The sequence below is a fragment of the Malus sylvestris genome, chromosome 15 (genome assembly GCF_916048215.2).
Source record: "Malus sylvestris chromosome 15, drMalSylv7.2, whole genome shotgun sequence".
NCBI lineage: Eukaryota > Viridiplantae > Streptophyta > Magnoliopsida > Rosales > Rosaceae > Malus > Malus sylvestris.
Genome location: NC_062274.1, coordinates 5070286 through 5082854, shown reverse-complemented (window position 1 = coordinate 5082854; position 12569 = coordinate 5070286). Strand labels below are relative to the sequence as shown.

General features: G+C 39.5%; 1 protein-coding gene and 1 pseudogene across 1 annotated transcript; both read right to left on the bottom strand.

The window, feature by feature from the left end:
• Positions 1–6977: 6977 nt before the first annotated feature.
• On the bottom strand, positions 6978–9274 carry LOC126601193 (cytochrome P450 81Q32-like). The gene is made up of 2 exons (XM_050267870.1): positions 8287–9274; positions 6978–7664 (listed from the first exon to the last, which is right to left on the bottom strand). The coding sequence occupies exons 1-2, from the start codon at positions 9247–9249 to the stop codon at positions 7041–7043; spliced, it is 1587 nt and encodes a 528-aa protein (XP_050123827.1). The 5' UTR covers positions 9250–9274; the 3' UTR covers positions 6978–7040.
• An 812-nt stretch (positions 9275–10086) lies between these two features.
• Positions 10087–12448, bottom strand: LOC126601196 (cytochrome P450 81Q32-like; annotated as a pseudogene).
• Between the last annotated feature and the right edge of the window lie 121 nt (positions 12449–12569).

Here is a 12569-nt window from a genome sequence, read left to right as displayed (position 1 = left end):
CGCACGATGATGGTGGGTCCCTTGGCCCCGAGTGTAGAGTGACTCTCCTTAGCTCCACGTGGTTGTCGATATGTGGATCTTCCACGTGTGACCCATTAATTGGTTCCTACATGAAGGGCTGTGTAATATCCAACATCGATCGTATATCTGATAAAAGAAGAGTTTAAATATCCTAACTTCACTCCAATTAAGATGTTGTACTCAAAGTGAACCATGTGGCCCGTCTCTTTGATAATTCTTGCAAGATGGTTTGCGGTGGATTGAACTGTGGCGACATATAGTCCTCGTTCCCCTGAAGAAGCTGCAGGAAAGGGTTCGTTCCCTTCCAATAAATTTATTTATTTTTTCAATTTTTTCAATTTTTTCTACTTTCAGCTGGCTGATCTCTAATCCTTACCAAGAAAAAAAAAATCATTAATTTGACTAAAATGAAACTAATAAGTTTTTATTAACCTCTATATAGCTGTAATGATATATATAAACATATATACCATCTTTGGCCAGTAAAATATATAATTGATTTATCACCTTAGTCCCTTAGGGGAAGAAAGCCATTTGAATTCAAGAAGTTTAGAATCTGAACTTGTGGATCTCCATGTGGATGCCAATCAACTAGAATATTGTGTGGACTTCCTGTAACAAGTTCATCTATATTTCTTGTTGCTGTCGGTAGCTGCATATATACACAGTTCAAAATATTAAATAATGAATAGTTTTATGTTATTTCCTTGTCGGCATGTATACTTTTTGTGTGTGTGGTGGCTCGGGATGAAGTGGGCAGGTTTGTGGCAGCGGTCAGATATAAGGTGACGGCCTCTACTGCGGCTGTGGCGGAAGCATTGCCTGTGCTGCATGGGTGTGAGTTAGGAAGAAATATGGGATGGAATTATGTCATCTGGAATCTGACTCTCTAGAATCTATTTCTTGTCTTCGAGATTTGGCTATGATGGGCAGTTGGGAAGCTTTCCCAATTTTTTTTTGAAAAGAAAGACAAACAACCAGAACAAAAAAGCCTACCAGGAGGCTAACACCACAGAGGCAGACAACACAGAAAGCGATGAGAGGGGATCCAACACACAGACACTCCAGCAAAGAGCGTCACCCCCAACACCACCAAAACAAAATTAAGGAGGGCAAGGAAGACCATCCTTATTCAAAACAAGAACCAAAGAAGATGGGGGCCTGTCAACCCAAACCCGAGAACCCATCTCTTGAAAACCCCGCGACGCAAGGAAATCCGCGGCTCCATTGGCTGTTCTTGGCATCCAAGACCAGCGACAGAACTGAAAAGGAAAGCTTTCCCAATTCTAGCGCAGAACAAAGGAATGGGGGAGGCTTTTAATGACTGCCGCCGGTCTTGGGTTCCAAGATCGGCCAATATGGCTGCGGATCTTTTGGCGTCGCGGCAAAGTAGGGAGGTATGTGATAATGTTTGGGTCACCAGACCCCCATGCTCCCTTGTGCATGTTCTGTGTAATGATGGTCTTTCTTGTCCCCCTTAATCTCTTCTTGGTAGTATGAGACGTGACACTTAGCATTAGATGCGGTGTCGTTTGTACCTCCTTGTACTACTTCTCTCTAGTTGCTCTAGTTTCTGTTATTTGCTTTTGCCTTCGGGTAGGCTTCTTTGTATCTTTGGCATCTTTGTCCGGATAATATATTATCTCGTTCACAAAAAAAAAAAAAAAGTATATGCTCTTATAATTATCGAGTAACTAATTTTTCAGTGGATCAGAACACCACCACGTGATGTTATTATTTTATTTAAATTATAATATATGTATTTGCACAAAGGATAAGTCTGTCGTTCACTAATATTTTACCACGTATAAAACTAACATCACATGTTGATGTCCTCAATATGCATAAAAGTTTCTCCAATCCGTATAAAGTTAGGACATTACTATAAAAATAGGGGTGTGCTATCCACACACCCTATTTTACTTCTCACACACCCTATTTTATTTCTCACACACCCATTGATAATTTATGTCCGTTGATCTTCTTTAATTCATCCAATCTGACGGTCGAAAATTAAAAAGGTGTGTGAGAAGTAAAATAGGGTGTGTGGATATCACATCCCTAAAAATAAAGTACACACAACAAATGCTACTTTAGAAATCTTTGTACACACCTGTAGTATTGTAGCAGAAGAATCATACTCCTCTAGAACTTGCTGTACATGTTTTTACCATAAAATAATGTCATCAATTACAAAATTCAGCTGAAATTAATATAATCGACATACGCAGTATAACAGAACAGATGTAGTTGAGCTAAAGAGCATACCAACTATAGTTCTATATTCTGTAACATACCTTGTGCACGCGCAAACGTTTTAAAATTTCCTCAAGGATCTGCTCCCGGTACTCAGCCAGCCTCATGCAATGTCCTGATTTCAGAGAGACCATCGCCTTGAAAGGTCCAGCAGTCGACACTTCGTATATAAGAGGAATGCATACATAGGATGCATGCTAATTATATATAGTAATTTATCGGTGATCGGAGACATGTGCCACTATAGGATTTAGGGTTTTGTATATTATATAGTATCACCTTAGTCGATTTTCCATTTCTTCCAATCGTGACTTGCAGCATATAATTTCTTGTTTAATCTCCTGTAATTAATTTATAAATTGTGATTTAAACAAAGTATGTATGAAGCCGTGTCAATCAACTTGTATGTGCATGCTTGAATATGAAAAACTAATAATTCTCTTTCATAAGGTACCTCCAGTTGATCCGAATCAGTACTGCTCATCGGACTGCCTCCATCGACTACATGAAATCATAGCAACAATTAATCACCTTTACAAATAGATCTCATCAACTTTTGCTCAACGTACAAATAATTAGATTTAGCAGATCATTTGCCCAGGAGATTTAGTAAAAGATAGACAAGTAACCAAAACCTGGTTGCTTGATAGGTTTGATTAGCTTCCTTCCACAATTTACCAAGAACGCGTTGGAGAAACTGCACATTTAATCATCATTTCAATAAAAATCTAAAAGAGATAAAGATAATAATTGATGAAAGGAAATGATTTTCTGCAAACATTTTCTCTTTTTTTTTTTACTCATGTTTGTTCCTGTCCATTAATTTTCTATTTATGTATTCGACTCAATTGTTAGAAATAAACAGGGTGTGCACGAAAACCAAAAGAGTGTAAAAATTATTTTCCTAATTAAAAAACATATATATACATATTCTTGGAATAATATATGTAACATAGTAAGTGCTGCTTACTTACCTCTTGATTATGTTGACTTTATAATTCCATAAGTAAGAAAAGCCATGCATCAAAACAAACACAAGAAAGATTACATGCACCGAATCGAATGTGATCACAACCATAATGATGGTCTATATCTGCTTACCGTCCTCGTTCATTCCCAGGAAGATTATTATACCGTGCAAGAATCTCTTCAAGGCTTCAATACCATCAAACAAAAAACAAATGACCAAAAAGAATAACAATATTTCCTTGATATATTAGCATATAAAGATGAATCTGAGTGCTAAATAATTAAACTAGCTATTTCATAGGCTTTCTTGATCAGCCCGTTTCTTCTTTTCGAGAAAGTGACTTGCCTATTTGGTCGTATTCTCAATCCTCTTGATCTGAAGCTTCACTCTCCCCATATTTAACTATGTAGAAAAGAACGAAAAATTAATATTTGCTCCTTTCCTTTTCTATTTTGGGAAACTAGCATGCTACCTGGCTATATGGTAAGGGAGAAAGAGGATCAATCTTTCGCTCTCACATAGATATCTCAAAATAGAAGGTAGAAGAAAAGTAAAGGAGAGAAAGATATGGAGCAATATATACAACTAGCTTTTGTCCATGTCAAGCCATTCTTGGAATTAGCTGACAAGAGAGAAAAATTCAGATAGCGATCTAACGGTGCAAAATTAGACAACTTATAAAAATCTATTAGTTTGATGGTAACATCACATGATAACATTTTTAACATAAATCTATTCAATTCATATTTGCAACCTACTTTCAGCACAGATGAAAAATTATTGTGTAGAGGGCTAATCATGATTGAGTAATTATCGGAAGATTTAAACTGACACACCCCGTCCCGAAGGAGGGCATGCTGGCCGTCACAATATGCCGGGGGAATGAACTTTTCTTAAACAATTCTTTAAACAACTTCCCTAGAGGAGATAAATGTATTGTGGATAGTGTGTATCTGGGGTGTCCAGTGATGGTTGAGGGCGTGATTATGTCCGCTGATCTTATTCCGTTAGACATTGTGGATTTCGATGTGATTTTAAGCACAGATTAGTTAGGTTATAATCTTGCCAATATGGATTATCAAAGGTTACCTTTGTGATTGAGCAAAGTGGATTGAGTTAGGCCATCATTTATGCTGTGAGAGCAAAGATATTGTTATTGAAAGGCTGCCAAGGATACTTAGCTCGTTTGGTGCTAAATGAGTTGCTTTTAGTATTTTGGAAAATGTAAAGGTGGTTAGACATTTTCTTGATGTTTTCCCTGAGGAATTACCTGGATTGTTGTCGGGCGGAGATGTAGAGTTCAATGTTGAATTGTCTCCGGGTTCTAGTTTAGCGGTGGTTGGCTCACGAGGTCCTTTCCGGCTTTCTGACAGATTTGGGACATGTAGGACTCACCTGAGGGTGATGTATTCTTATTTTAGTCCTACTTGACTGCAGATAACCTATGCTCTGAACTTATGTGTTTACTTGTAAACTTGTCCGGTTATGTCCGTATGTGGTTATGTTGAGTTTGGTTTGAATTTCTGTTGTTATTACGCTTCCGTGTCGTGCTTATGGTTACATCACGCCCACGTGACGGCCAGCACACCTGGATCCTCCGGATCAGGGTGTGTTAGTTCATTGTCAACCACTTCCAAGAATATATTGGAATGATTTTCTTAAGACTTTCAACTACCTTTTCGACATATGTTGAACAGTAAAGTTAAAGTTTTGAAGGTAAACCATAAAGATTAAGGACTTGGATTGTCTGCCCTCCCATTTCGGTGCCCTCCTCGTGCTCTCCTGTTTGTGTGGTCACGGTTAAGCCACGTCAACATTTTATATTATTATTTCTTTTTGTTTTATTATTTTTATAAAAAATAATATAAAATGTTGACGTGGCTTAACCGTGACCACACAAAATAAGAGAGCACGGAAGAACACCGAAATGGAAGGGCAGACAATCCAGGTCCAAAGATTAAACACAGAAGAACAAGATTTTCTATAAAATAACATTTTTATGGATAATGTTGTAGCATGACTCATGAGTGAACAGGGAGCTAGATAGCAAATGCCAAAGAAAAAACAAGTATGCTGACCTAATACATGATCTAAATTTGCAGAGAGTAGACAAGGGCGGGTCCCATGTAGCACATAGAGAGCATACGGTGCGCGGGTTTTCGCATAAATGTCGAGGAAGATTTTTCTGCCACTAAACATTTAGTAAATGCAACGTGTCATAGCAACCTTTTTTTGGACAGAACCATTAATTATGCCCTTACTCCGACGAGGCACCTCCACATGTTGGTGTCTCCGACCATCTCGTCCCGAGTCTGAGAACTTGGGGTTGGGCTTCAGGTAAGTAGTCACAACATGAACCAAAATTAGATAGTAAATGTGTTTGTAGAATGATAATATATATAAGGCTTGTTGAATTAAATAAATAAATAAATTAGAGCAAGAAATTTGAACAAGGAACCTGATCTTCAGGGACTTTCCATTCCAAAACGTAAAACCAGATAAAGAGCGAAAACGAGAAAGACTGAGAGAGAGTGTGGAAAACCATCATGCCCCGAGGACGACTACGATTGACTACGTCTACGTGATGGAGAAACTAGCATCACTTCTTTCGGGGATCCGACTTGGCAGCCTCCTCTCCTCTCCGCCTTCTTTTCGTCTTCCACCCACGCTTACCGATCTTCTACTTCCGCGGTTCCATCGTTTCCAACCTCGCCAACCCTTACACATTGGCATTTCGGCAGATTTCCAGTGAGATGATGGTCCGTGATTTGGTCATCCAACAGCTGAACAGCTTCACGATCATGACGTCGTCGTCCTTGTCAATCAGGATTCATTTTATCGTGGTTTGACACCCGAGGAATCAGAACGAGTGTATGAGGACAATTTTGATCTAAACAATATCATTCCACACCTTATCTCGGACACCTTCAGTGCTTGATTCCCCATCTCCCCGTCTCCCTAATTCCCCATTCCTCTCCATACTTTGTGCTAACTCATATCCACTTTTAACTGAATATCTACCATGTTTAGTATAGTGCCATATTAATTTATCTCGACACCCATATAAACTCTGCACCAGGATAGCTTGAGCCTCATTTTAAATAAAAAGCCTTCGGACCTCTTCCTCCTTCCAGCATCATCTCGTCGTATCTATTTTTCTGCCACTAACACTTAGCAAATACAACGTGTCGTAGCTGCAATTTTTTTATATAGAACTTTTGACGCACTTCTGCATGTCCCCAACCATCCTCGTCCAAAGTTAGAATCTCAAGGACAATAATGCCACAGCTAACTACACTGAGAGCTGTTTGGGTTGCAGGTTTCATAATTCAAAAAAATATAATATTATGAGATTTTGGGCTGCAGGTTTCATAACTTACCCAATATTGTGAGATTCGAGATTTTTTACAGATATTGTTCACTGAGATCAAATCTTCTGCTGAATTGTTTCAAATTTTAACCCATGAGCTAACTAATGGAGGAATTTATAAACAGTTTGATGTGATTTGAGTTTTTTCTTATATGTATAATAAAAGTTTAATTTCTATATGGAATTATCTTTGCTTTTGTTTTTTATGGTAACGAAGACTTTGGTTGGAATATCATCTCTTTTTTTTAGCATAGACAAAAGACTGATATTGTAAATAAAAGATGACACAACTCAAAACAAAACCTAAATCCCAATAGAAAGGGATTTAGGTTGAGAAAGCTTTCACATGATGGACATGGCTTCTATATTTTGGAATATCGGTTGTTATTAGAGAACGGGGTACGAAAACATGCATTGGCCCATTTAGAGTTGAGATAGCAGGGAAAGCATTTTTGGGCGTGGCCTACACTTTGCGAGTAATGGGTGAGCTCTAGGCATGCTGAGACCAGTACCTTCACTCATGTCCACCATTTCCTCGCCAATTCTCTCCCAATCAAAACACTGAATCAATGATCCTAGAGCCAGCCCGACTATCCGAGTCGCTAAGCCTTCCCCGGGGCAGCCCCTCCTCCCCGCCCCAAACGGCAACCAAACAAAACCATCTCTTTCCTCTTGCAGGTTTTGGAACCTCTCTGGCTTAAATTGGTCAGGTTGTGCCCACAACTTTGGATTATGTTGTATGGCCCATATGTTCACCAACAACATGGTTCCACGTGGGACGTGGAAGCCGCCCACTAAGCAGTCCTCTGATGACTCGTGGGGTACTAGCAATGGGCCTGCTGGGTACATTCGGAGGGTTTCGTTTATGATGCCTTGGAGATAGGGTAACTTGGGAAGGTCTGATTCCTCAAGAAGCCTGCAGCTTTGTCCAATGTGGGTATCAATTTCAGTCTGGGCTTTTGCAAGGGCATCTGGGTTGTTGAGCAATAGGGATAGAGCCCATTCCATGGTTCCTGATGAGGTGTCTGTCCCTGCTGATAACATGACCTGTGGGTGGAATTGCGCAAAAAGTTAAGCCATAAGGTTTATTTCAGATTATGAAGTGCGTATACCTAAATAGTTTGGTGCAGCGGTCAAATATGCGGGAAGGACTTCTTCGCAACAAGAATGTCAACATCATTCTTGTTTTATAACAAGATGACCACGAAGTGTCGCGTAAAAAAGTTAAAACAAACTATATTGCGTAATGTATTTAAAATACTGTTACAACGACATTCTCATTTTTTTATTTGAAAAATAAGTTTTAACTACATAAAAAGTGGGGCATTGACCTTAGTTAAATTTAAGATATCCAGATGTTAAACAATAAAATATACACTAACTAAACTTTACGTTGTTGACCGCACACACTCTTGTAATTTTTTGTTATTGATTTTTTTTTTAATTTATTTGATCCGATGAATAAAAATTAAAAAGAGTACGTGAGAAGTAAACATATGTGAATATCACTCCTCAGTATTTATTGACCAAAACTAAATTTCTATTATTATATTTCTTAGATCTAGTTGAACATTGTATTCACCCAAACAAACTAAAAAAACATTATCTTTAAGCACAAACTTAATGCATCTGATTCTACAGTTCAAAAATTTTGGACAAAAGAACTTACTTGCATGATGCCTCTTAAGATCTCATCTGTATAATATTCAGGTTCAGTTTCTTGCAGGGAAAGCAAAACTTCCACCATTGTCTTCCTCTTCTGTTCAGAAACAGATCCCCTCTGCAATTTTCTATGTTCTTCTATCAAATCTTGCATGAATCCATCCCTTTTCTTCTGCAATATCACCAACTTCTTCTCAAGCCCCGTTACTCCCAAATACTTCAAAACCGGCACAAAATCTCCGATATTTGTAACGCCGCTAAGCTCAAAGCTTTCCGTCACGATTTGTTTAAACCGCTTTGCTTGCTCCAAATCCGCCAAATGCTCGCCATAGTACCGCTTTCCGGCAATCATCCTCATCACAACATTAAGTGTCAGCTCAAAAAACGTTGACTTCATCTCGAAACTCTGAAATTCACGGCCGTTAGAACCTCGGAAAAGCAGGCAAATCAATGACCTAACTTCATCTGCACGGATGCCGTGAAACATCTGAAGGCGGTTGGACGATAATAACTCGAGGGAGGCTATGCGTCGCAAGTTGCGCCAGTGGGAGCCGTAGGAGGCCCAGGTGAGGGAGCTGTAGTTGTATCCGAGGTGTTTTCCTGCGAGGAACTTAGGGCGGTTGGCAAAAGTGATGTCGTTTTTGGTGAAGCATTCCTCGGCGGCGGACGGTGAAGATACGAGGAGGACCGGGCGGGAGCCGAATCGGAGATATGTTATTGGTCCATGTTTGTTGGAGAGTTTGGCAAGTGTTCTGTGGAGGGGTTTTTTGAAGAGGTAGAGATGGCCTATGACTGGGAAACAAAGAGAGGGGCTTGGTGGGAGTTTTTTGTTAATTTTCTGCAAATAGTTTTTGAGGAAAAGAAAGAAAATGAAGAGCAAAAAGTAGAAGAAGAAGAAGAAGAATGAAGTTTCCATTGATATGCTGATGTCTGCAAGCTGTATGTACTTCTTAATATAAGGGTGCTCCATCCACACATTTCTTTCAACACTTATGTTTGAAGTTTCTTTTTTCTATAATATATTGATTGTTTAAAATTTCACATTTTCAAGGATTATATGAAAAATGGATGTGATATTCACACACCCTGTTTTACTTCTTACATATTTTTTTAATTTTCGGCCGTTGGATCGGATGTATTGAAGAAGATCAACAGATATAAATTATCATGAGGTGTATAAGAAATAAAATAAGGTGTGTGGATAGCACCTATGAAAAATTAGTCAAAATTCTTATTAATGGTTGAAAAGTAAGATGGAAGACAAATGTTGAAATCTAGTGATGGCATCGAACAAGCAACCCCACTTGAAAAAAAATCTTGTTGGTTGTTGAAAAATAAGAAGGAAGAGAGACGTTGGAATCTAGTTATGGCATCGAACAAGCAACCCCACTTCATGGTGAACTTCTCTCATGTTACTAACTCATCACGTGACAATGACAATTGTAATGGGATATACTATGAACTCTGTAAATAGTTATATTATTTGTGCGTGATTGTATCTTACTGTTTAATTCTTTGATTTGAATGTATGCATCAGATTAGTAGAAGCTAGGCACAATTGACAATTTGTGGCTCCAGATGTGTGCGATATCATCACACAAAAGGGGTGTTCTATCCACACATTTCTTTTAACAAAATGGGCATGCTATCTACACATCATTTTTTACTTCTCTCACACCTCTTGTTAATTTATGTCCTTTGATATTCTTGAATTCATCTTATCCAACTACCGTAAATTGAAAATGTGCGTCAAAAGTAAAAAAATGTGCATGAATACCACACCCTTAACAAAATTTAGTAGTCATGATGATGTTGACGTGCTGTGTAAATTGTAAAGCACGATACCAAAGTCTTGTATTTCACCATCCACTCAAGAATCATTTGAGGTAAAAACCCTATCTACTATACCACCCAAATACTTATGGAGAAGACATATATGAAAACGAAAATCTCCTGGTACTGTTCACTTTAACAAAAAACCATATTTTTACACTAAAAAGTCAATCATGATACTATTTATTTACCCTTTACTTTGTCTTTATCGTTAAAACTCAAAGTTCTCAAACCATTTTCATTAGTTTTCCTATAAGACAACCACCAAAAAGGCCCACTGGATATTCTTAGAGTTGAGAAAGCAGGGCAAGCATTTTTCGGCGTGGCCTACACTTCGCAATTAAAGGGAGAGCCTTTGGCATGGTGAGTCCAGGCCCTCCAGTCATGTCCACCATCTCCTCCCCAATCCTCTCCATTCAAAACACTGAATGAGAGACCCCAATGCAAGTCCAACCATCCTCATTGCTAACCCTTCCCCAGGGCAGCCCCTCCTCCCGGTCCCAAACGGCAACAACACAAAACCATCTCTTTCCCCTTGTCCATTCATAAACCTCTCTGGTTTAAATTGTCCAGGCTGTGCCCACAGCTTTGGATTGTTCTGTATGGCCCATATGTTCACCAGCAACATCGTGCCACGTGGAACGTGGAAGCCCCCCAGAGCGCAATCCTCGATGAATCGTGTGGGGAAAGCAATGGGCCTGCTGGGTACATCCGGAGGGTTTCATTGATGATGCCGTGGAGATACGGAAGCTTGGCGAGGTCGGACTCCTCAAGTAGCCTGCTTTGCCCAATGTGGATATCCATTTCAGTCTCAGCTTTTGCTAGGGCTTCTGGGTTGTTGAGCAAAAGTGATAGAGCCCATTCCATGGTTCCAGATGAGGTGTCTGTCCCTGCTGCTAACATGACCTGGGTACAATTGTGTATACATGTTTTGGTCAAGCGGTCTAATTAGGAGTTTGGGAAACTGAAGATCTCTATTTAGACTGTCTCAAACTCAAGTCCTTGTAAGACTTGCTGACACTGGTAGTTTTTGTCTTAAATTTTATATTGTAACTTGGAGAGGGACTTACTTAGTTACACCGGTTATGCGACTGTGACGGTATTATAAACCAATAACAAACTTCCATGTACAATAGTTAAAACACATTACATTGTGCTATTGATTTAGAATATTGCACTACAACGGCGTACCTGGTGCAGGCAAGTCCTTAATGCAACTTGGATGCATTATAACACAACAAATATTGGACATTATCTTCGTCCAAACCAATTAAACAATTCATTATCTTTAAGCAGAAAATTACTGCAATTATTCTTCAACTTCAAAGATTTATTTATTTATTTTTTGGTTGAGAGAGCTTACTTGCAGCATGCCTCTTATGATCTCATCAGTATAATATTCCGGTTCAGTTTCTTGCAGGGCAAGCAAGACGTCCACCATGGACTTGCTCCTCTGTTCAGAAACAGAGCCACTCTGCTTTTCTCGGCGCTCTTGGATTAAATCTTGCATGAATTTTTCCATTTTCTAGTGGAGTGTCATCAATTTCTTCTCGGGGCCACTTACCCCCACATACTTCCAAACCGGCAGAAAATCTCCAAGATTAGTAGCGCCACTCAACCGAAAGTTCTCAGCAATAATCTCCTCTAAATCCGCCACATTTTCCCCATGGCACCGCTTTCCCGCAATCATCCTCATCAGAACATTCAGAGTCAGCTCGAAAAACGCCGACTTCATGGCCAAACTCTGAAATTCGCTGCTACCTTTCGCGCCTCGAAAGAGCCGGGAAATCAAGGACCTGACTTCATCGAGACGGATGCTAGAAAGCATCTGAACTCTATTAGGTGACAATAACTCCAGGGACGCTATGCGTCTCAAGTTGCGCCAGTGGGAGCCGTAAGAGGCCCAGGTGAGGGTGGTGTGGTTGTATCCGAGGTGTTTTCCGGCAAGCAGCTTCGGGCGGTTAGCAAAAGCGATGTCGTTTTTGGTGAAGCATTCCTCAGCCGCGGAAGGTGAGGATACGAGGAGGACAGGGCGGGAGCCGAATCGGAGGTATGTGATTGGTCCATGTTTGTTGGAGAGTTCGGCAAGTGTTCTGTGGAGGGGTTTTTTGAAGAGGTAGAGATGGCCTACGACGGGGAAACAAAGAGGAGGGCTTGGTGGGAGTTTTTGGTTAATTTTCTGCAAATAGTTTTTGAGAAAAAGAAAGAAAATGAAGAGTAAAAAGTAGAAGAAGAAGAAGAATGAAGTTTCCATTGATATGTTGAGATGCTGGAGCTGTTTTTTCTTGTTAATATAAGATCAATGTCTTAGCATCTTATTAGTTCATGAAAAATTAATCTTACTTTATCTTGAATTTTAGTCACTGATTAGCATTGATAAGATGCAAGAGAAGCGTACAAAATTTTAGCGATGGTATCGAACAAGACAGCTGCTTGAATAATTTTAAATAGACCATA

Coding starts and splice junctions, on each gene's coding strand:
- LOC126601193 (XM_050267870.1), bottom strand. CDS start 9,249: ATGGAGCACCCTTATATTAAGAAGTACATACAGCTTGCAGACATCAGC. Junction 7,665..8,286: donor TCTTAAGAGGCATCATGCAA/GTAAGTTCTTTT, acceptor TTCCACCCACAG/GTCATGTTATCAGCAGGGAC.